At 37.5% G+C, this 20,844-nt stretch overlaps 2 protein-coding genes across 2 annotated transcripts; both read left to right on the forward strand.

The window, feature by feature from the left end:
• The first annotated feature begins 324 nt into the window (after positions 1 to 324).
• On the forward strand, positions 325 to 14,954 carry LOC138420138 (olfactory receptor 10T2-like). Its single transcript, XM_069553293.2, has 3 exons — positions 325 to 1,263; positions 14,302 to 14,427; positions 14,793 to 14,954. Exons 1-3 carry the CDS (start codon positions 325 to 327, stop codon positions 14,952 to 14,954), a joined length of 1,227 nt encoding a protein of 408 aa, XP_069409394.2.
• A 3,931-nt stretch (positions 14,955 to 18,885) lies between these two features.
• On the forward strand, positions 18,886 to 19,818 carry LOC138420277 (olfactory receptor 5P1-like). The gene has a single exon (XM_069553379.1). The coding sequence runs from the start codon at positions 18,886 to 18,888 to the stop codon at positions 19,816 to 19,818; it is 933 nt and encodes a 310-aa protein (XP_069409480.1).
• The last annotated feature ends 1,026 nt before the right edge of the window (positions 19,819 to 20,844 follow it).

Genomic DNA, 20,844 nt, shown 5'->3' on the forward strand with positions numbered 1-20,844 from the left:
TATATGCAGATATAGTTTGGAAAAGAGAGATTAGAATGGCTTTGTGAGTATAATCCAAGAAGATATCTGGGCTCACTCTATGTCATTAATACAGAATCCCATACTAGAATCATTCTCACTACTCTACTTTCTGAACTTGACTTCAGTTAACTGCCTTTAGAATTACTGTCTCAGGCTCTCTCATGAAGAGGTGCCTTGAAGTTCAGGTTCCCTTGATTACAGTCTAAGTGACATCAGTCCATAAGGATAGTTTATACTCATCTCAGAGTCTTCATTTCAATAACCCTCCACCTTTGAAAGAGAGTTGCTACGTGCACCAGGAGGATGGACAATCATAGCACAGTGAGCACATTCCTTCTGTGGGGATTTTCCAGTTTCCCAGACCTGCAAGATCTCCTCTTTGTGATGGTTTTCTTCTCCCATGTGACCATCCTAGCTGCAAATGTGTCCATAATGGTGGCTGTCAAGCTCAATCACAGCCTTCACATCCCCATGTACTTTTTCCTCTGTGGCCTCTCCTTTTCAGAAACCTGTACCACGGTGGTAGTCATCCCTCGCATGTTGGTGGACTTTCTATCAGACAGTAAGTCCATTTCTATTTTTGAGTGTGCCACACAGATGTTTTTCTTCTTTGGCTTGTCAGGCAATAACTGCTTCATCATGGCCGCCATGTCCTATGACCGTTACACTGCTATTCACAACCCACTGCACTACTCCATCCTCATGACCCGTAAGATCTGCTTTCAGTTAATGATGGCTGCTTGGTTGGTTGGGTTCCTGGTTTCTATGTGCATCGTCACCATTGTATTCAACTTATCTTTTTGTGACTCCAACACCATCCAGCACTTCTTTTGCGACATCTCGCCTGTGGTCTGCCTTGCTTGTGACTATACTCTGTCTTATGAAATGGCTATTTTTGTGCTCTCTGCCTTTGTGTTGGTGGGCAGCTTTATTTTAATTATCATTTCCTATGTCTTCATTGGGTCCATAGTTATGAAGATGCCTTCTGCCAAGGGGCGGTATAAGGCCTTCTCAACTTGCTCCTCCCACCTCACTGTGGTGTGCATACACTACGGATTTGCTGGCTTTGTCTATCTGAGGCCCAAGAGCAGTGACTCATTCCGTGAAGATATGCTGATGGCTCTGACATATACAGTGCTGACACCTCTGCTTAATCCCATTGTTTACAGTCTAAGAAACAAAGAAATGCAGATTGCCTTAAGAAAGATAGTGGATAGCGCAAATAGGTTCATCCTTCAGATGGTAAATAAAAGAACCCTGAACATTTAAAAATTACAGACTGATGGAAAATAAAAATGAGAAAATTGATGCCAAAACTCAATCACTGTGCACTGGTACCAAATCACCAAAGAGTTTTAGGTGAAGAAGAAAAGAATTGCTTTATTACTTTGCCAGGCAAAAGGGGTTATAGTGGATTCATGGCCTCAAAACTGTGTGTCCCCACCAACGGGGATTTTATAAGGAGTTTTATGGCACTGTTTCAAGGGTGGGGTTGCTGATAGGAATTAAAATGTGTGCAGGGCTTGCATTCCTTTAATCTGGCCTCATTTGTTCTCCCATTGAGCTTCTGTGGTTCTCAAGGTTATCAAACTGTGACCTTCTTTCTGGAATAAATAATATGTCATCAAGTAGTTAATATTTTCCATTTGTTGGAGATTTTAGTTCTGCAGAAGAACTCAAAAATATTGTATGTGTATCCCTTGAGCTGGTACCAGGATTCTCCCAAGGTGGCACTTTTGTTTCTTGACTTCTCCTCCCTTGCTTTTGTGTCGCCTGCTTTTCCTGATTAGCAACTGTTTGAACCTGCCATTTGGAACTCAGGGAAAGCCATGGAGGCTGAAGCCTATTCCCAACAAATAAGAAACAGGAGACACGGAAAGGTTTCTGTGCCTGGGAGCCCCTTAGGGTCCTGCCTGGTTTCAAAATCAGAGTGCTTCCAACAAAATAATCTCTTTGTGTACAAAGCATTTAACATATTATAGAATTAACTTATATGCCCTGGCACCACTATTATTCTAACATAAAGGAGATACTGTTTTAAAATATTTTTTAAAATTTTTATTTTAATTTATCATTTTATTTACTTTACAGTAGGTCCTTGTTGGTTATCTATTCCAAATATAGCACTATGTACATGTCAATCCCAAATTCCCAATCCATCCCTACCCTCCACCTTCCCCCTCTGGCAACCACAAGTTTGTTCTCCAAGTCTGAGTCTGCTTCTGCCTTGTAAATAAATTCATTTGTATCACCTTTTTTTTCTTAATTCCACACATTTTAAAAATGTTTTAAAATACATGTATGTGTGCATCTACGTATGTATGTGTCTCTGTATGTGTGTATATATATATGTAGTAAATGATTCAAAGCATGTTTGGAACACAGTATTTTCAAAATAATAGTTGGATTTTCTGTTTATGGATTATAGTTTTAGTGTCAATTCCCAGAAAATTTTGAAAGTCCCATATTTTGAACATTTTCTCCTTTTTAGGAAAGGTTTACAGTTTATAGTTCTACATTATACATGAAGTCCAAGATCTACTTTGAGTAAATGCTTGTGTAAGGTGTGGCATTTAGGCTTGAGATGGCTCCCCCATCTATGGTTGTCCAGTTATTCCAGAACCATTGTTGAAAAGATTTCCTTCTTTCATTGGACTGCTTCTGTACCTTAAAAAAAAATGTTTGGCATACTTATGTAGGTCTTTTTCTAGATTTTTTGTTTAGCTTCATTTGATCAACGTATCTTTTCTTCCACCAGTACCACAGCATTCTGATGACTTCAACTGTATAATAAGTCTTAATATCAAGTAGAGCCATCTTCTACTTTTTTCTTTTCTTTCAAAAATCCTACATGTATTCTAAGAACTTTCTTCTTTAGTCATGCAAGCATTCAGTGCTGTAAATTTCCCCCTCAGCACTACTTTAACTTAATCTCACATGTTTTGATATGCTCCCTTTTCATTTTCATTTTATTTAGTTCTAATTGCTAGAGTTCCATGTCTTTTTATTATTTGCTTTCTATTTAGGGAACTTGCTTTTGCCATTATTTGAAGGTGGATTTGTTGGGGGAAATTTCTTTTAGTTTTCCTTCATCTGAAGTGTCTTTATTTCACCTTCATTTCTGAAGGCTGTTTCTGCCAGATGTAGAATTTACATTTGACTATTCTTTGGCTTCAGTACTTGAAAAATATCATGGCTTTTTAAAATAATAAATAATGATACTTCCTCCATCAGTGCTTTTAAGATTTTTCTTTCTTTTAATTTTCAGAACTTTACTTATTTGTGTTGTGGTATGGACTTCTCTGGGGTTATCCTGTTTGAGTTTGCTCAACTTCCTACACCTGTAGCTCTATATCTTTCATCAAATTTGGAAAGTTTTCAGACTTCATTTCTTGAAGTATTTACTCAGTACCTCTTTCTCCTTTCCTCTAGAACTCCCAAAATATGAATGTTAGCTTGTTATTTTCCCACAAATCCCTGTAGATCTGAACTTTTTTCCCAATCTATTTTCCTTTTGTTTAGATCAGTTATTTATATTTATCTTTGTTAAAGTTTATTGATTCTATCATCTGTCATCTCTACTAGACTATTGAGATCATCCAGCAAGTTTTATTTTTTAACTTCAGTGTTTGTATTTTCAGTTATGTCATTTTCACATTATTATTTTTTGACTTTTGTTTCTTTGCTGAAATTTTCTTTTTTAAAAATTTGTATCAAGGAAGTTAATGGTTGCTTGTTGAAACATTTATTTGAGGGCTGTTTTAAATCCTTGACAGATGATTTCTAGATTCTTTGCATCTTGATGTGAGCATATTATGTTTAATCTCACTGAAGTTTTTACTTTTCTGGTTCTTGGTATGATGAGTGATTTTTGATTATGTTAAAAATATTTGGAATATGATTGTATTCTAGATTATTATTCCAGATTTTTTTTTGGAGGAAGTCTCCTGTTGTGTTGTTGCCATAACACCAGGTGGGTGTGTATGTGTTTCTTCAGTTTCCTGCTGAGCACTCCTGACACAGCTCTGGCAAAAATGGAGTGCTGACTCCCACCGCCTACTTGTAGATGAGTGAGATGCATGTTCAGCTTTCCCCACTGCACTGCTGTCTCCTTCCCAGTGAAACTGTGACACCAACTTGCAGTTATTTCAATCAAAAATTATATTGAGTTATTGTATTACAGAGAACATCATAAGCCATTAGAAATGTAAATGACAAGCATCCAATGTATCTGCCCTCATAGAATTTATCTGATAGCAGAGAAATGGTAATAAAATCAACAAGTTAGTGATTCAGACAATTTGAAGGGCATAGTGTCATGAAGAAAGAAAAAAAAAGAGCAATGAAGCTTAACATGCCAGGGCAGGAAGTGTCAGTGCAGGCCTCATTGGGAAGATAACACATGAGCAAGGATGGAGGAGGTGAGGATATCCCCTGTTGCATATGGTGTTACCCGTGTACATTTGTGCAAATCGAATCTTCCATTCACATGCATATAATTTACCTTTACCTTTGAGATTTCTCCTCCAATTATGGCAGGTTTAGTAATTTGAACCAATCATATAGCGAGCACAACTAAAACAAATGATAAGATGTTTAAGATCTCTTAAGTAGAGGTTACAGATAATAAGGAATTGCTTCCTCAGGAACTGTGAGAACCCAGAGAAGTAAACCTAACACTCACATATGCTTTAGCAATGAGAGAATCTGACAGGCCAGAAGGAAGTCTTACCAACACAGGTTTGCATTTAGTGGTGTCTTGGGAGGGGAGGAACATACTTCAAGGCCTAAGACACAACCAAATGAGAATTCTGATGGATAAATTTTACACATATCCTCAGGTTAAGAGAAACATACAGTGACCGAGTCCTGTACAGATCTCTCAGATCCCTGGAGATAGAGAGTCTCAAGCCTTGAACTTGAATATAAGATGGTCAAGGACAGGTGGTGCCTCTTGGTGAACTGAATAAACAAAAAACTCAAGCCTGTTATTCCTACTGAACAATAAATATGATAACAAGTACACATTGAAAAATAATGAACAGCACCAAGGAAGTAATTAAATACTAAATGTACAGTGGGAGCCAGTGGAGACAACAGAAACAGAATCATTAAGATTTAAGATATGGGAATCAGTAGACACGGTATTATTTTATTTAAAAAGATAAAACACAATTTGAAAACATATATAATCACATAAAACCGAAAATGATGACCCGGTAATATGCAAAAGAACCACATGGAACTTCAAAAGTGAAACATTTGCCAAGCCAGTGTGTGTACCAGGCATTCATTTCTCTTTGGTGAGCATAATCTTCACAGTTCTTCACTGTGACTCCAAAGAGGCATCACTGGCAGAAGACCCATCCTACCTGGTAAGCCTCCTGATCATAACTGGGATCATATATTTATAATGCTGCCAGATACAGTTTCAGAGTCCCTGTAAGCATTATTTCAAGTTATCAGAATCATTGCACTCTGAAAAGCCTAAAAAAATATATTTTGTATATTCCTCTCAGTCCATGTTCATCTTACAATTAAAGAATCATTTTTTTTTTTACAGTGTTGCATGTCACACAGCTGACATTTCATTTTTGTCGGGATTTAGGGGAAATAGTTCACAGTGATTAACTTGAAACCATGAAGCCACAGTCACAATCAAGTATTTCATTTCAGTTACCTCCAATGATTTCTTCTGCTCCTTTGGAATCCATTTTTTCTCTGTGCCTTTGGCCACAGACAACTACTGATATGCTTTTTGACGATATAGATTAGTTTCCTTTTCCTATAAATTTAGAAAATACAAATCATATTATATATACAGTTGTGAATGCCTTCTCTCAGTATAATTATTTTAAGATTCATTATGATGAGTATTACCATTTTATTTCTTTTTATTGGCAAGTAGTATTTCACTGTATAGATGTACCACTTATTTTAATCCCATCACCAGTTGGTGGGAATTGTTTCCAGTTCGCAGCTATTGTAAATGAGACCACTATGAACATTTGAGTTATTTCTGTGTGAATATATTTTCTGGTTTGTCTTAGGTAAACATTTAGAAGTGAGATTGCTGGAGATAGGGTGTTTATCTTTAAAATTTTTCAAACCATTTTCCAAAGTGATTGTATTATTTTACACTCCCATTTGTGATGTTAAGAGCCCCAATTGCTTCAGTATATTGCCAACATTTAGTATTATTAGTCCTCTTTAAATGTACCATTTAATGGGTGTGTAGTGGTATTTGCTTATGCTGTTGATTTTTGAATTTTGATATAGATCCAATTTCTCAATCTTTTAATATATGCATTGTGCATTTCATGTTATCTAAGAACATTTTGCCTAACACTACTCATGAATAGTTCTTCTGTGCTTCTTTCCAGAACTCTAACACTTTACATTTTGATCTATGCTCCATTTTGAGTGTATTTTTGTATAAGATGTGAGGTTTAGGTTGAAGTTTGCTTAGTTTGTCTGTTTTTGCCCATGAAAGTCCAATTATTCCAACACCATTTATTGAAAATTTTGTCCTTTCTCCATTGATTGCTTTTGTACATTTGTTTAAAATCAGTTGGTTGTACTTGTGTGGATCTAATTCTGAGTTGTTTTACTGTATTTTGTTAATCCATGAATTCACAACCTCCTATCCCCACACTAGTACTATACTGTCTTGATTATTGTTGATAAGTAGTGAGTCTGAATTCAGGCGGTGTCATTCTTTCTAAAAATAATTATATTGGGCTGTTCCTTTGCTCTTCATTTAAATTTTAAGATAAGATTGTCTAACTATAAAGAATCATGCTGGAATTTTGATAGCAATTGCATTAAACCTATGGATCAATTTGGGAAGAAATGAAATCTTTGTCATGTTGAGTCATCAAATTCATAAGTATTGTATTTCTCTCTGTTCATTGAGAACTTTTTTGATTTCTTTCATTAGCATTTTATAGTTTTCAGCATACAATCTTTTGCTATTAAGTGCAATGTAAGTTGAATGCTTTGCTCCAAAGATCAGGAACAAGATTAGGACACACACTCCCATTCCTCATGCCTCCATTTTAAACATTGTATTTTAGATACTGGCTAGAACAATAAAAAATAAAAATGAACCAAAGACCTAAAATTTTTCAGGAGCAGAAAACCCACCAGCCTTCATTTGCAAGTGATTGTAGAAATATATATATAAAAAAAGCAATTTTTAAAAAGTGACTAAATTAATTTAGCTTAACAGAGCCATAGCATACAAGGTCAATGTATGAAAATCACCTCTATCATAGACAACAAGCAGCTGAAAATAAAAAATAAAATTTAAAAATTAGCACCATTTATAATAACGCCAAATGTTAAGGTGTCAGTTCTCCCCTAAAGTTATCATAGATTCAATTCAATAGCAATAAAAAGTTAATTTTGCCTTTTAGAAATTCACAAGCATTATAAAATTCATAAGGAAAAAATGGACCTGGAGAAGTTCAGGAAAATTTGGAAAAGGAAAATAGATTTGCATGTTTCAAATTACCTAATTTCAAGCCTTATAATAAAGCTGCAGTAATCAAGACATGCAGTATTACCATAAGGATAAGCATATAGATAAACGGAATAGAACAGAGTTCCTGAAATAGATTCATACATTTTACCTGGTTAATTGGCTTCTTAAAAGAAAAGATAATGGAGGTTAATGGAGGAAAAGTATCAACTTTTCAGCAAAGTGTGTGAGAATAAGTGAACATTCATTAAATAAGCAAATACTCAGAAGACCTCAATACTTATTTCACACATAAAACAAAATTTTAATGAGATCTTGGTGGCTCAGAGGTTAAAGCGTCTGCCTCCAAAAAGGGAGACCCGGGTTCGATCCCTGGGTCGGGAAGATCCCCTGGAGAAGGAAATGGCAATCCACTCCAGTATTCTTGCCTGGAGAATCCCACGGATGGAGAAGCCTAGTAGGTTACAATCCACGGGGTCGCAGAGTCAGACACGACTGAGCGACTTCACCTTCACCTCAGAGTGAAATGTAAACCAACATTATAAAATTTCAAAGGAAAAAAAAAGACAAAATTTTATTGACATGAAAGTCACTCAGTCATGTCCAACTCTGCGACCCCGTGGACTATACATTCCATGGAATTCTCTAGGCCAGAATACTGGAGTGTAGGTTAATACACTGTAGGCCAGAATACACTCTAGGCCAGAATACTGGCTGCAGCTTAATCCACCTCATTAGAACTAACTCAGATGAGTTCACAGCCTATTATACAGAGTGAAGTAAGTCAGAAATATCCTATATTAACACATATATATGGAATCTAGAAATATGGTACTGATGAACCTATTTGTGGGTTGCAGTGGAGACACAGATATAGAAAGCAGACTTACAGACACAGGCAGGAGAAGGTGAGATGAATGGAGAAAGTAGCATGGAAGCATATATACTACCATATGTAAAATAGACAGCCAATTGTATATATGTACCACAACTTCTTTATCCATTCATCTGTCAATGAACATCTGGGTTGCTTCTATGTCCTACCTATTGTAAATAGTGCCTCAATGAACACTGGGGTACATGTGTCTTTTTCAATTTTGGGTTCCTCAGGGAATATGCCTAGAAGCGATATTGCTGGGTCATATAGTAGTTTTATTCTAGTTTTTAAAGGAATCTCCATACAGTCTTCCATAGAGGCTGCATCAATTTACATTCCTACTAGCTGTGTCAGCAAGCACAAGTGCCCAGACACCCCACGCTGGTTCTTCAACAAAACAGAAACTCAATGCACACTAGCAGACAGGCTGCCCAAAGGTATATGAAACCCATAGACACCATAAGGCTACTACTGGACATGACACTGCCCACTGGTGAGACGAGCTCCAGCTCCATTGACCAGAACACAGGCGCAAGTCCTCCCAACCAGGAAACCTTCACAGGGCACTGGCCAACCCCACCCATGGGGGACAGACTTTACACTTACGAAGAACTACCACCTTGAAACTTTCTTTCTCTCTCTCTTTTTTTTAATCACACTTCTTATTTCCCTTACATACTTCTACCTCTGTGTTGGCCTTCTGCAGTGCTATGGATTTTTCTCAAAAAAAATTTTTTTTCTTTTGATTTTTTGTTTTTGTGCTATTTGCTGTTCTTATTGTTCCTTTCCCAGTGTAATTATTCCTTAATATGTAGAATGACTTTTTTTTTTTAAGTACTGACAATAGCAAGTGCTGGAAAAGATGCAGAGCAAAGAGAACTGAAATGCAATGCTGAAGAAAGGCAAAATGTTATTACCACTTTTAAAAAAAATTTCAATTCTTATAAACATACACCAACCATACTGCCCAGAAATTTCAATCTTGTATATTTATTCAAGAGAAATGAAAACACACAAAGACCTGTAGGGAGATCTTTTAGAAGCTTTATTCTTAATTGTCAAAATCTAGAAATTTCTCAAATGTCCATCGTTAAAAAACAGATAAAAAAAAATGGTGGTACATTCATGCAATGGCTATGTTTGAGAGGATCATAACGCAATCCAGACTATCTATAACCTAGCCTTCAGAGTTTCCATGATATCATTCAAAATTACTAGCAAAAAAAAGGGGGGGGGGAGGAGTTGAGGTCCTTATTTAAGATAAAGGGTAGGAAAACAATCTCAAGGAAAGGCTGAAAATAAAAGGAAAGCTTCCATCACAGGAAGCTTCAAAGGGAACAACAAATAAATAAGAAAAAGTATAAAAAATGAAAGACTATAAATCAAAGAAACAGAATATATGTCCCATAGAGAAAATAAATCTGTATTTCACTCTTCAAAAATATTAATAAAGTTGAAAAAACCCATAGGAATATTAATAAAGAAAAAGGCAAAAATATTCACTATCCAAAAAAGACAAGCAAAGAGGCATAACCTCACATTCTGTAGATATATAAATAGTTAAAATAGATATTACAAACAATTTTTTGTGATCAAATTATGAACAATTTTTCATGATCAAATCAGGATGGTGGAGTAGAAGTACATGTGCTTATCTTCTCCTGTGAGAATTCCAAAATTACAACTCACTGCTGAACAACCATGGACAGGAGAATGTTGGATCCCACCAAAACAAAATGCCCCATGTCCAGGGTCAAAGGAGAAGCCCCAGAAAGATAGTAGGAGGGGCAAAATTGCATTTAGAATCAAACCCCATTCCCACCAGAGATGCTTGGAGGGCTCAAACAAAACATTGTGTGCACCAGGAGACCCCACAGAGACTGAGTCAGACCTGCCTTTGAGTGTTTTAGTGTCTCCCGTGGAGGTGTGGGTCAGCCACAGGAGCAGGGGGCTCTGGGTGCAACAGACCTGGGGGTGGCATAAGCCCTCTTGGAGGAGGCCACCATTAACCTCACCATAAAGCCCCCAGAACTTACACAGGACTGGGGAAACAGACTCTTGGAGGGCACAAACAAAACCTTGTGCATACCAGGACCCAGAAGAAAGGAACAGTGACCCCACAAGAGACTGACCCAGACTTGCCTGTGAATGTCCAGGAGGTGTGAGTCTGTGGCCTGCTGCAGGGTCAAGGGCATTGAGTATGGCAGTGCAAGCATGGGACCTTTTGAAGGAGGTCACCATTATCTTCATTACCTCCACCATAGTTTGGTCTCAGGTCAAATAACAGGGAGGGAACACAGCCCTGCCCATCAACAGAAAAGTGGATTATAGATTTATTGAGCATGGCCCTGCCCATCAGAACAGGACCCAGTTTCCCCCACAGTCAGTCTCTCCAATCAGGAAGCTTCCATAAGCCTCTTATCTTTATCCCTCAGAGGGCAGACAGAATGAAAACCACAGTCACATAAAACTAATCAAACTGATCACATGGACCACAGCCTTGTCTAACTCAACAAAACTATGAGCCATACCATGTAGGGCAACCCAAGATGGACAGGTCATGGTGGAGAATCCTGACAAAATGTGGTCCACTGGAGAAGGGAATGGAAAACCACTTCAGTATTCTTGCCTTGAGAACCCCATGAACAGAATGAAAAGATAAAAAGATAGGACCCTGAAAGATGAACTCCCCAGGTCAGTAGGTGCTAAATATGCTACTGGAGAAGAGTGGAGAAATAACTCCGGAAAGAATGAAGAGATGGAGCCAAAGCAAAAACAACTCCCAGCTGTGGATGTAACTGGTAATGGAAGTAAAGTCCAATGCTGTAAAGAGCAATATTGCATAGGCACCTGGAATGTTAGATCCATGAACCAAGGCAAATCAGAAGCGGTCACAGAGGAGATGGCAAGAGTGAACATCCACATTTTAGGAATCAGTGAACTAACATGGACTGGAATGGTCGAATTTAACTCAGATGACCATTATATCTACTACTCTGGGGAAGAATCCCTTAGAAGAAATGTAGTACCCCTCACAGTCAACAAAGAGTCCTAAATGCAGTACTTGGGTGCAATCTCAAAAACAACGGAATGATCTCTGTTCATTTCCAAGGCAAATCATTCAATATCAAAGTAATCCAAGTCTATGCCCCAACCAGCAATGCTGAAGATGCTGAAGTTGAATGGTTCTATAAACCTACAGGACCTTCTAAACTAACACCTAAAAAGATGTCCTTTTCATCATAGGGGTCTGTAATGCAAAAGTAGGAAGTCAAAAAACACCTGCAGTAACAGGCAAATTTGGCCTTGGAGTACAAAATGAACCAGGGAAAAGGCTAACAGGGTTTTTGCCAAGAGAACACACTGGTCATAGCAAACACCCTCTCCCAACAACACAAGAGAAGACTCCACATATGGACATCACCAGATGGTCAATACCAAAATCAGATTGATTATATTCTTTGCAGCCAAAGATGGAGAAGCTCCATACAGTCAGCAAAAACAAAACCAGGAACTGACTGTGGCTCAGATCATGAACTCCTTATATCAAAATTCAGACTTAAATTGACGAAAATAAGGAAAACCACTAGATCATTCAGGTATGAACTAATACAAATCCCTTACGATTTTACAGTGGAAGTGACAAATAGATGCAAGGGATTAGATCTGATAGACAGAGTGCCTGAAGAACTATGGTTGGAGGTTCATGATATTGTACAGGAGACAGTGATCAAGACTATCCCCAAGAAAAAGCAATGAAAAAAGGCAAAATGGTTGTCTAACGGGGCCTTACAAATAGCTGAGAAAAGAAGAGACGCAAAAGGCAAAGGAGAAAAGGAAAGACATATATCCATCTGAATGCAGAGTTCCAAAGAATACCAAGGAGAGATAAGAAAGCTTTACTCAGTGAACAATGAAAAGAAATAGAGGAAAACAATAGAATGGGGGAAGACTAGAGATTTCTTCAAGAAAATTAGAGATACCAAGGGAACATTTCATGCAAAGATGGGCTCAATAAAGCACAGAAATGGTATGGACCGAACAGAAGCAGATGATATTAAGAGGTAGCAAGAATACACAGAAGAACAATACAAAAAAGATCTTCAAGACCCAGATAATCACGATGGTGTGATCACTTACCTAGAGCCAGACATCCTGGAATACAAAGTTAAGTGGACCTTAGAAAGCATCACTATGAACAAAGCTAGTGGAGTAGATGGAATTCCAGTTGCTATTTCAAATCCTAAAAGATGATGCTGTGAAAGTGCTACACTCAATATGCCAGAAAATTTGGAAAACTCAGCAGTGGCCACAGAAGTGTAAAAGATAAGATTTCATTCCAATTCCAAAGAAAGGCGAAGCCAAAGAATGTTCAAACTACTGCACAGTTGCACTCATCTCACACAGTAGCAAAGTAATACTCAAAATTCTCCAAGCCAGGCTTCGACAGTGCGTGAATAGTGAACTTGCAGATGTTCAAGCTGGATTTAGAAAAGGCAGAGGAACCAGAGATGAAATTTCCAACATCCATTGGATCATCAAAAAAGCAAGAGAATTCCAGAAAAACATCTACTTCTGCTTTATTGACTGTGCCAAAGCTTTTGACTGTGGATGACAACAAACTGTGTGAAATTCTTCAAGAGATGGGAATACCAGACCACCCTATCTGCCTCCTGGGAAATCTGTATGCAGTTCAAGAAGCAATGGTTAGAACTAGACACGGAACAGCAGACTGGTTCCAAATCAGGAAAGGAGTATGTCAAATCTGTGTATTGTCACCCTGCTTATTTAACTTATATGCAGAGTATGTCATGTGAAATGACAGTCTAAATGAAGCACAACCTGGAATCAAGACTGCTGCAAGAAATATCAGTAACCTCAGATATGCAGATGACACCATCCATATGGCAGAAAGTGAAGAAGAACTAAAGAGCCTCTTGATGAAAGTGAAAGACGAGAGTGAAAAACCTGCCTTAAAACTCAACATTCAGAAAACTAAGATCATTGCATCTGGTCCCGTCATTTCATGGCAAATAGATGGGGAAACAATGGAAACAATGAGAGACTTTATTTTCTTGGGCTCCAAAATCATTCCAGATGGTGACTGCAGCCATAAAATTAAAAGATCCTAGCTCCTTGGAAGAAAAACTATGAACAATCTAGACAGCATATTAAAAAACAGAGACATTACTTTGCCAACAAAGGTCTGTCTGGTCAAAGCTATGGTTTTTCCAGTAGCCATGTATGGATGTGAGAGCTTGGCCATAAAGAAGGCTGAGGGCCAAAGAACTGATGCTTTTGAATTGTGGTGCTGGAGAAAACTCTTGAGAGTCCCTTGGACTGCAAGGAGATCAAACCAGTCAGTCCTAAAGGAAATCAACCCTGAATGTTCACTGGAAGGACCGAGGCTGAAGCTGAAGCTTCAGTGCTTTGGCCAACTGATGTGAAGAGTTGATTCACTGGAAAAGACCTTGATGCTGGGAAAGACTAAAGGCAAAAGGAGGAGAGGGTGACATAGCATCATGGACTCAGTGGACATGAATTTGACCAAACTCTGGAAGACAGTGAAAGACAGGGAAGCCTGGCGTGCTGCAGTATATAGGGTCACAAAGGGTCAGACATGACTTAGTTACTGAGCAACACCACCACCAGAATCAATACACTTAAATTTACTTTCTCAAATTGGTATAAAAAGTACCCTTCAACTCCTGTCCTTATTGGGTCCTGGACTGATAATAAACAGTTTGTCAACCAGCCCGAGGACTACACTTTGAGTAACAATAGACTGTGCTTTGTTTCTGCTTACTTATTCATAGTACTTCTTGTCTCTTTCCTCACCACCTCATACCCTCAACTCAACAGTCTGCAGAGACAAAACTAGAGCCTTAGTGGTACTGACTCTTGTTCCATCTCCCAACAGCTTTCTATTCAGCAGGGATTTTTTGGTCCAACTCTCTGCACAAGGCTTCCATCCGGGTCCTCAGATCCTTTTACTACACCTGGACCTTCTATTTATGTCACCTTAATGACACACGTGGCTCCACAAGTAATTTCTGGAGAACAAATCAAAGAACCTTTTCCTCAAAGGGGCAAACAATAACAGTCCTAGGGGATTTTTCATATTCTATGAGAGCCCTTCTTTTCCTCCCAACACATACACATAAAGACACCCAGCATCATCCTTATAGCATCTTCATAACAAGGAAACATAACTGTGCTCCTTAAACAAGGGGAGTTGTCAATGTTTTCATTGTCAGACATTCAGTGCACAACTACTATAAAAGGAAATAGAAAACATTTACTTTATAAAGTTCTCTTCAGAATTCAGCAACTGCAATTCTGATTCTGAAAGGTGAGTACAATAGTCATGGCTTTTGTTTAAATAAATTTTTGTTAAATGGTAAATTAAAGATAAACCTTCACCAGAGTTATATCTTGACTCTTGCAGAAACTATGACATTAGAAAGATTTAAACTGCAGAATGATCAGTCTGTGCACCCAAACCAGGCTGCCCAGGAGTCCCCAGAGTACAGTGTGGATTGCACAGCCAAAGCCACTGCTGAGCTTTTATAACTGAAACTATGAAAAGGAAATCAGGAAGAAATCACCCGATGTTCAAATTGTATGAGGCTTATAGATTTTTGCCCTCTAGTCATCATCAAAACAATGCGTGCAATGAGGGAAAGGACTGGGAAGAGTCAGAATCTCTGACTCAGGTGAGCAAGCAGGAATGTAATGCCAAAATTAAGAACTCTAGAAAGATCCCTAGGTAGCCAATGGAATGGAAGGGAAGGGGGAGAATCAGCTTCATATTATGCATATGACGGTGACTGATAGAGCCCCAAAGAGAGAAGGCACCATATACTGTACTTCTGACTTCTTTTGGATCTGTGAAAATCTCCTGACATGTGTTGAAAGAAAAATTATATTATGATTCTTATAAAAAATTTGCTTAATCAAAAATAGTTCCTTAGCTCTGATGCATAACCAAAACCTTCTGAATACTTTGCAGATACCATTTCTTTTAATTTCACAACAAAGCTGCATTACAGGGACAATTATTTCCATTAAAAAAACAAACAAAAAAACTGGGAGTCCAAGAGATTTAAGTGTCAGTGTAAGTTAAAACAGCTGACCACTGGGAGGCTAGGGATCTAACTTTTTTTGCTCCCAGTCTCCATGACTACTGTCAGGACACATTTTGAAGCTCTCTCTGTGCACAGTGAATGCAGGGTTGGCCCCATGAACTCTGCTTCAGTCAGAAGGCAGAGCACAATCCTATTTAGGACTTTGCCTCATTCCTTAGACCAGAATATGTTCAGAAGATGACAAGGAGAATTGTGAGGGATCTGAAAAGTATGCCACAGGTGGAATAGTGAAGGATCTATGGATGTTTCATTTTTGAAAAGGAGCATGCTGGCTGTGTTCAAACATTTCAATGTTTTGATATAGAAAGGAGATTGTACTGTTAAAGTCATGGGAGATTAAGTGATAAGATCATAAATATATTTTTCACGATAGAGCTAACACTTGTGGCAATAAGCTTTCCTGTCACTAGAGTCATTTAGATGCAATTAATGAAGACTATTCAAAACCCATTTTTTAATGAGCTGTAGATTCTCAACCATTGATTCATTATATTTCACAATTCATTCTGTTAAAGAACTAAGTCCCACTACTGTAAAGACTAAATGCTTCCTCATTCTAAAGTAAGATATTTTAAAATTTTAAGATAAGTCTTTCAAAGATATTTTGGTGCATATATTATTATTTGTGTCAAATATTCCAAACCTTAAGAACTGAAATAATGTCATTAGCATAAAATTGTATTTCTTTGAAAATCAGAACCAAAAATAGTGGAAAATTTCAATGTGATGTTAGCATGACTATTAAAAGCAAGGAGCATACATAGTGAGATACATTTAGAAAAGTGATTATAAATAGGTTATAAAGCTCCATGAATACCATATTAAACAGTTTGAAATATAGTATATCCAGTATTTCACTTATGAATAGTACTTGGGAAATCAAGAAATATATTATCAATAATGCTAAGTAAAAATGTAAATTGCTGTTGTTTAGTCGCTAAGCCATGTCTGACTCTTTTGCAACCCCATGGACTGAAGCCCACCAGGCTCCTCTGTCCATGGGATTTCCCAGGCAATAGTACTGAAGTGGATTGCCATTCCTTCTCCAGGGGATCTTCCCATTTCAGGGATTGACTTCATGCCTCCTACAATGGCAGGTGGATTCTTTACCACTGAACCACCAGGGAAACCCCAAAATGTAAATTATAAAATGTGATATATAATATGATTGAAGTAAAGTGAAGTCGCTCAGTCGTGTCTGACTCTTTGCGACCCCGTGGACTGTAGCCTGCCAGGCTCCTCTGTCCATGGGATTTTCCAGGCAAGAATACTGGAGTGGGTTGCCATTTCCTTCTCCAGTGGATCTTCCCAACCCAGGGATTGAACCCAGGTCTCCTGCATTGTAAGCAGATGCTTTTACCGTCTGAGCCACCAGGGAAGTCTATAATATGATTACAAATATGTAAATACTACTTGCAAGTGCTACAAAATTAAATCAAAATGGATTGTGAGGCACAATTAGAATTAAGGATTTGTAGGTGAGTCTTTCTATAGTTAGCTAATTGTATGAAAAAATTAAAATGCAAGCAAAAAAATTTGTAAAACTGTAGAAATTACCAGCAGAGATTGATATTTTGCTGAAGAAAAGATGTGCATAGGTGAAATATTCAGATCACTAAAATGAATTTCAAGTAACTTAAAATTTTATAATACTTTAAATATATACTATTTTGTCATTCTGATAAATATAATTTTCTTTTCCAACTTTCACTGAATCTTTAGTATGCCCTGAAACTATTGCCATGGATTGCAGTATTTCTCCATCTTCCTTTTTAATTTTCGTTAACTCCTCTTTCTTGGGACTGCTTTAAGACATAGGAACTTAGCCTTTTTCACAACATAACGGCGAAACATGAACAGGGTACTAAACTCTTTAATGAAAATGTAGCCAAATACTCAACAAAACAATGAATACAGTGTAGGACACTGGTTTATTACGAATCATGGGGATGCACTTATCTTAATGGACAGTGTATATTTCCTTTGAATTATGGATTAAGAAAAATGTCTAGGAATGGGATTATTTTTAAAATTTTATTATATTTTGTAATGCTGTCCTCCCAATTCTATATCCAATTTGTAAGTTTACTAGTTCTAATAGTAAAAAATTTGTGAACAGTTAAATGTCCAAATTTAGTGGATGATTAATTAAGGTCTAGTTACCCAATGCACTATCATCTCAAAAATTATGTTTGTGGAATAATAATGTGATCAGATTTTATATTGAAATGCAAAGTAAAAATAGCAGTATTGAACTTTTATCTGCAATGTTATAAAAGCTCAATTAAAATGCATCCAAAGGGGAAAATGCCTGGAAATAAATTACCAAATTTATAATAGTTGACTTGTGTGACAGCAGCTATATTTGAAAGCTACGTTTCTTTTGAATTTACAAGTGTTTTTCACCTGCATGATTACATAATTTTTATTTAGAAACACACAAGCCATTACTTGACTTATACCATTATTATAGACTTTCAATACACTAACAATATCTTCACTGTTTTCTCTATCAGACCTTATCTGCAAGACCTGGTTTCTCTGGACAGGGAAACTATATTCTTCTCTGGTTTCCTATAGCACATTCACTATACTAATCATACATTCACTTATTTAACAAGTCTTTCTTCAGGACATTTTGTTCCCAAGCACTAGTTACTTGTGATACTGAGATAAAATACACACTGTTGTTGAGAAGAATGTGTATAAACTGGGGATAGTGAAATTTGAACATGCAAACAAAAACAAAAGTCACAACCTAGTATAAATGATGGCAGTTGTTTACATTTCAGGGTCTCAACTAAAGTAGGGAGACTAGCAGTGAAATTGTGGAGATGAGTAAATAAAATTGGGAACGAAATTGTAGATAGAATCAATAGGATTTTATTAGATGTGGTACAGAGAGAGACAGAAGGAAAGATTGGGTAGATTATGGTGTCATTCTACAGACATAAAACATAGGAAGAGCAGTCCAAAGAAGGATGAGTTTGGTTTGGGAGGCTGAGTTTCAGGTATTAATTGGATTTCCAACTGGAGACTTCTAAAGAACAACTGGAACTATAGATCTGAGAGAGATCCTTGTAGGAGTCAAGGTTGGAGAGGTGTTTTAAAATAATTAATTTTTTAAAAAAAGAACATAATTGAGATCCTGGAAAGTGAGGTTGAACCCTTCTTTTATGCAAAGAGGAAACACACACACACAAATCCTGTAAAGCACTATATTTACAGGCAGCGCAGAAGAGGAAATCACTGTGAATGAGTCTGTGGAATAAGCAAAGAAAACAAAGTGTGTAGAATGAGTGCATGACAGAAATGAATATTCACATTTCCCTCAACAGGAACAATTCCCAGAGGACATGGAAGCCGGAAACCACACCAGCGTGACGGAGTTCATCCTTTCGGGGTTAACAGAGGATCCTACACTTTGTGCCATCTTCTTTGTGCTATTTCTAGGCATATATGTTATCATTTTAGTGGGCAATATCACCATAATTATTTTAATAGTAAGTTGTTCCCAGCTTCACTCCCCTATGTACCTTTTCCTTGGCCATTTGGCTTTTGTTGACATTGGTTGTTCTACATCTGTTACACCTATGATGATTATAGGATTTCTTAGACATAGACTAGCCCTCCCAGTTGCTGGCTGTGAAGCCCAGCTCTGTTCTATGGTCATGTTTGGGTCGGCTGATTGCTTCCTGCTGGCTGCCATGGCCTATGACCGCTATGTGGCCATCTGCTTGCCCCTTTTCTACTCCACCCGTATGTCCCCCAGAGTGTGTGTCCTCTTGGTGGGGGGTTCCTATCTCGGTGGGTGTGTCAATGCTTGGACATTTGCTAGTTGCTTACTGACTCTGTTATTCTGTGGACCAAATCAGATAGATCACTTTTTCTGTGACTTCTCCCCTTTGTTGAAACTTTCCTGCTCAGATGTCTCCACTACTGAAATTATTCCTTCCATCTCTTCTGGCTCCATCCTTGTGGTCACAGTGTCTGTCATCGCTCTCTCTTACACCTGCATCCTCAGCACCATCCTGAAGATGCGCTCCACTGAAGGGAGACGCAAGGCCTTCTCCACCTGCACCTCTCACCTCACCGCAGTCACTCTCTACTATGGAACGATTACCTTCGTTTATGTGATGCCCAACTCCAGCTACTCAACTGAGCAGAACAGAGTAGTGTCTGTGTTCTACACAGTGGTGATCCCCATGTTGAACCCCCTCATCTATAGTCTGAGGAACAGAGATGTAAAGGAGGCCCTGAGAAAGGCAATGTTCAGAATATATTCTTAGGATCCATTCTTGACATTTCAGGTGACCTATAAAAATTTTTGTTTATCAGTATCACACTTAGGACCTACCAAATATAGCTTAACTGATTGTTTCAATTAAAGTCATACTTCTTCTCTCACTTTTATATATTTGTACACCAAATGGGAGATGCCTTGAAGTCAACAACGACAGCAATATTTGTCACTGTTATTAACACCTGTAGATGCCTTTGCACCTTTAATTTTTGTAGCAAACAATAATAACTTGCCCTTTCTATGTGCCAACCCTGTTCTAAGCATATTATGTTTATTAGCTGGTTTGTTCCTCACAAAAATCATATGAAGTAGTACTTACTACTTTCATTTTACAAATGAATCATGTACAGAGAAGAATGCCCCAAGTCATGCAGCTAGGAAGTTGTGGGACTAGTCTTTGATTGTAGAAAGTCTGGGTGTAAACCCACAATGCTTTGCATTTGATTTTCATAGCAATCTCATGATGCTGGTATTATAAATACTTCAATTTACAAATGAGAATGTTGAGCCTTAGAGAGATCCAATAGTTTGCTCTGGAGACATATGGATTCGAGTCCTTCATGCACTTGACCTACAGCCACAATCAGTCCTAAGACTTGAGCACTGTTATTGATCTAGTAGACATGAGCAAGGTAATCAAGCCTAAGCTGTTACTTTGCATCCAAATTCATTTTCCTTTTCCAATATACTTTGATAACTCTGAGTCCATTTCTTTTTCAATTAAATTTTATAATGTTTATCAATTTCTACAAAGAAATTAACACTTTTATTGCCTGTGCAATGAATCTATAGATCATTTTATGGGAGAAATGACATCTTAACATTTGATGATATTGTAAACAACACTAATTTTGAATTTTAATTTAACTTAATTTTTAACTCTTTTAGTCCTACTGGACAGTTGATTTTTGTATATTGACCTTTTAAATACTGCTGCTTTGTTAAATGTTTAAAATTTTTTCTAGGGTCATTTATAAATGAAGACTTATTTCTTCCCTTAAATATTTTAGGT

Source organism: Ovis canadensis, chromosome 15 (assembly GCF_042477335.2).
Source record: "Ovis canadensis isolate MfBH-ARS-UI-01 breed Bighorn chromosome 15, ARS-UI_OviCan_v2, whole genome shotgun sequence".
NCBI classification, from domain to species: Eukaryota; Metazoa; Chordata; class Mammalia; order Artiodactyla; family Bovidae; genus Ovis; species Ovis canadensis.

What these genes read in the sequence shown, in the direction of transcription:
- LOC138420138 (XM_069553293.2), top strand. Translation starts at nt 325, where the DNA reads ATGGACAATCATAGCACAGTGAGCACATTCCTTCTGTGGGGATTTTCC. An exon ending in ATAGGTTCATCCTTCAGATG is followed by an intron (nt 1,264 to 14,301) that starts GTAAATAAAAGA and finishes ATCTCCCAACAG; the next exon opens with CTTTCTATTCAGCAGGGATT. An exon ending in TGACACACGTGGCTCCACAA is followed by an intron (nt 14,428 to 14,792) that starts GTAATTTCTGGA and finishes GGTAAATTAAAG; the next exon opens with ATAAACCTTCACCAGAGTTA.
- LOC138420277 (XM_069553379.1), top strand. Translation starts at nt 18,886, where the DNA reads ATGGAAGCCGGAAACCACACCAGCGTGACGGAGTTCATCCTTTCGGGG.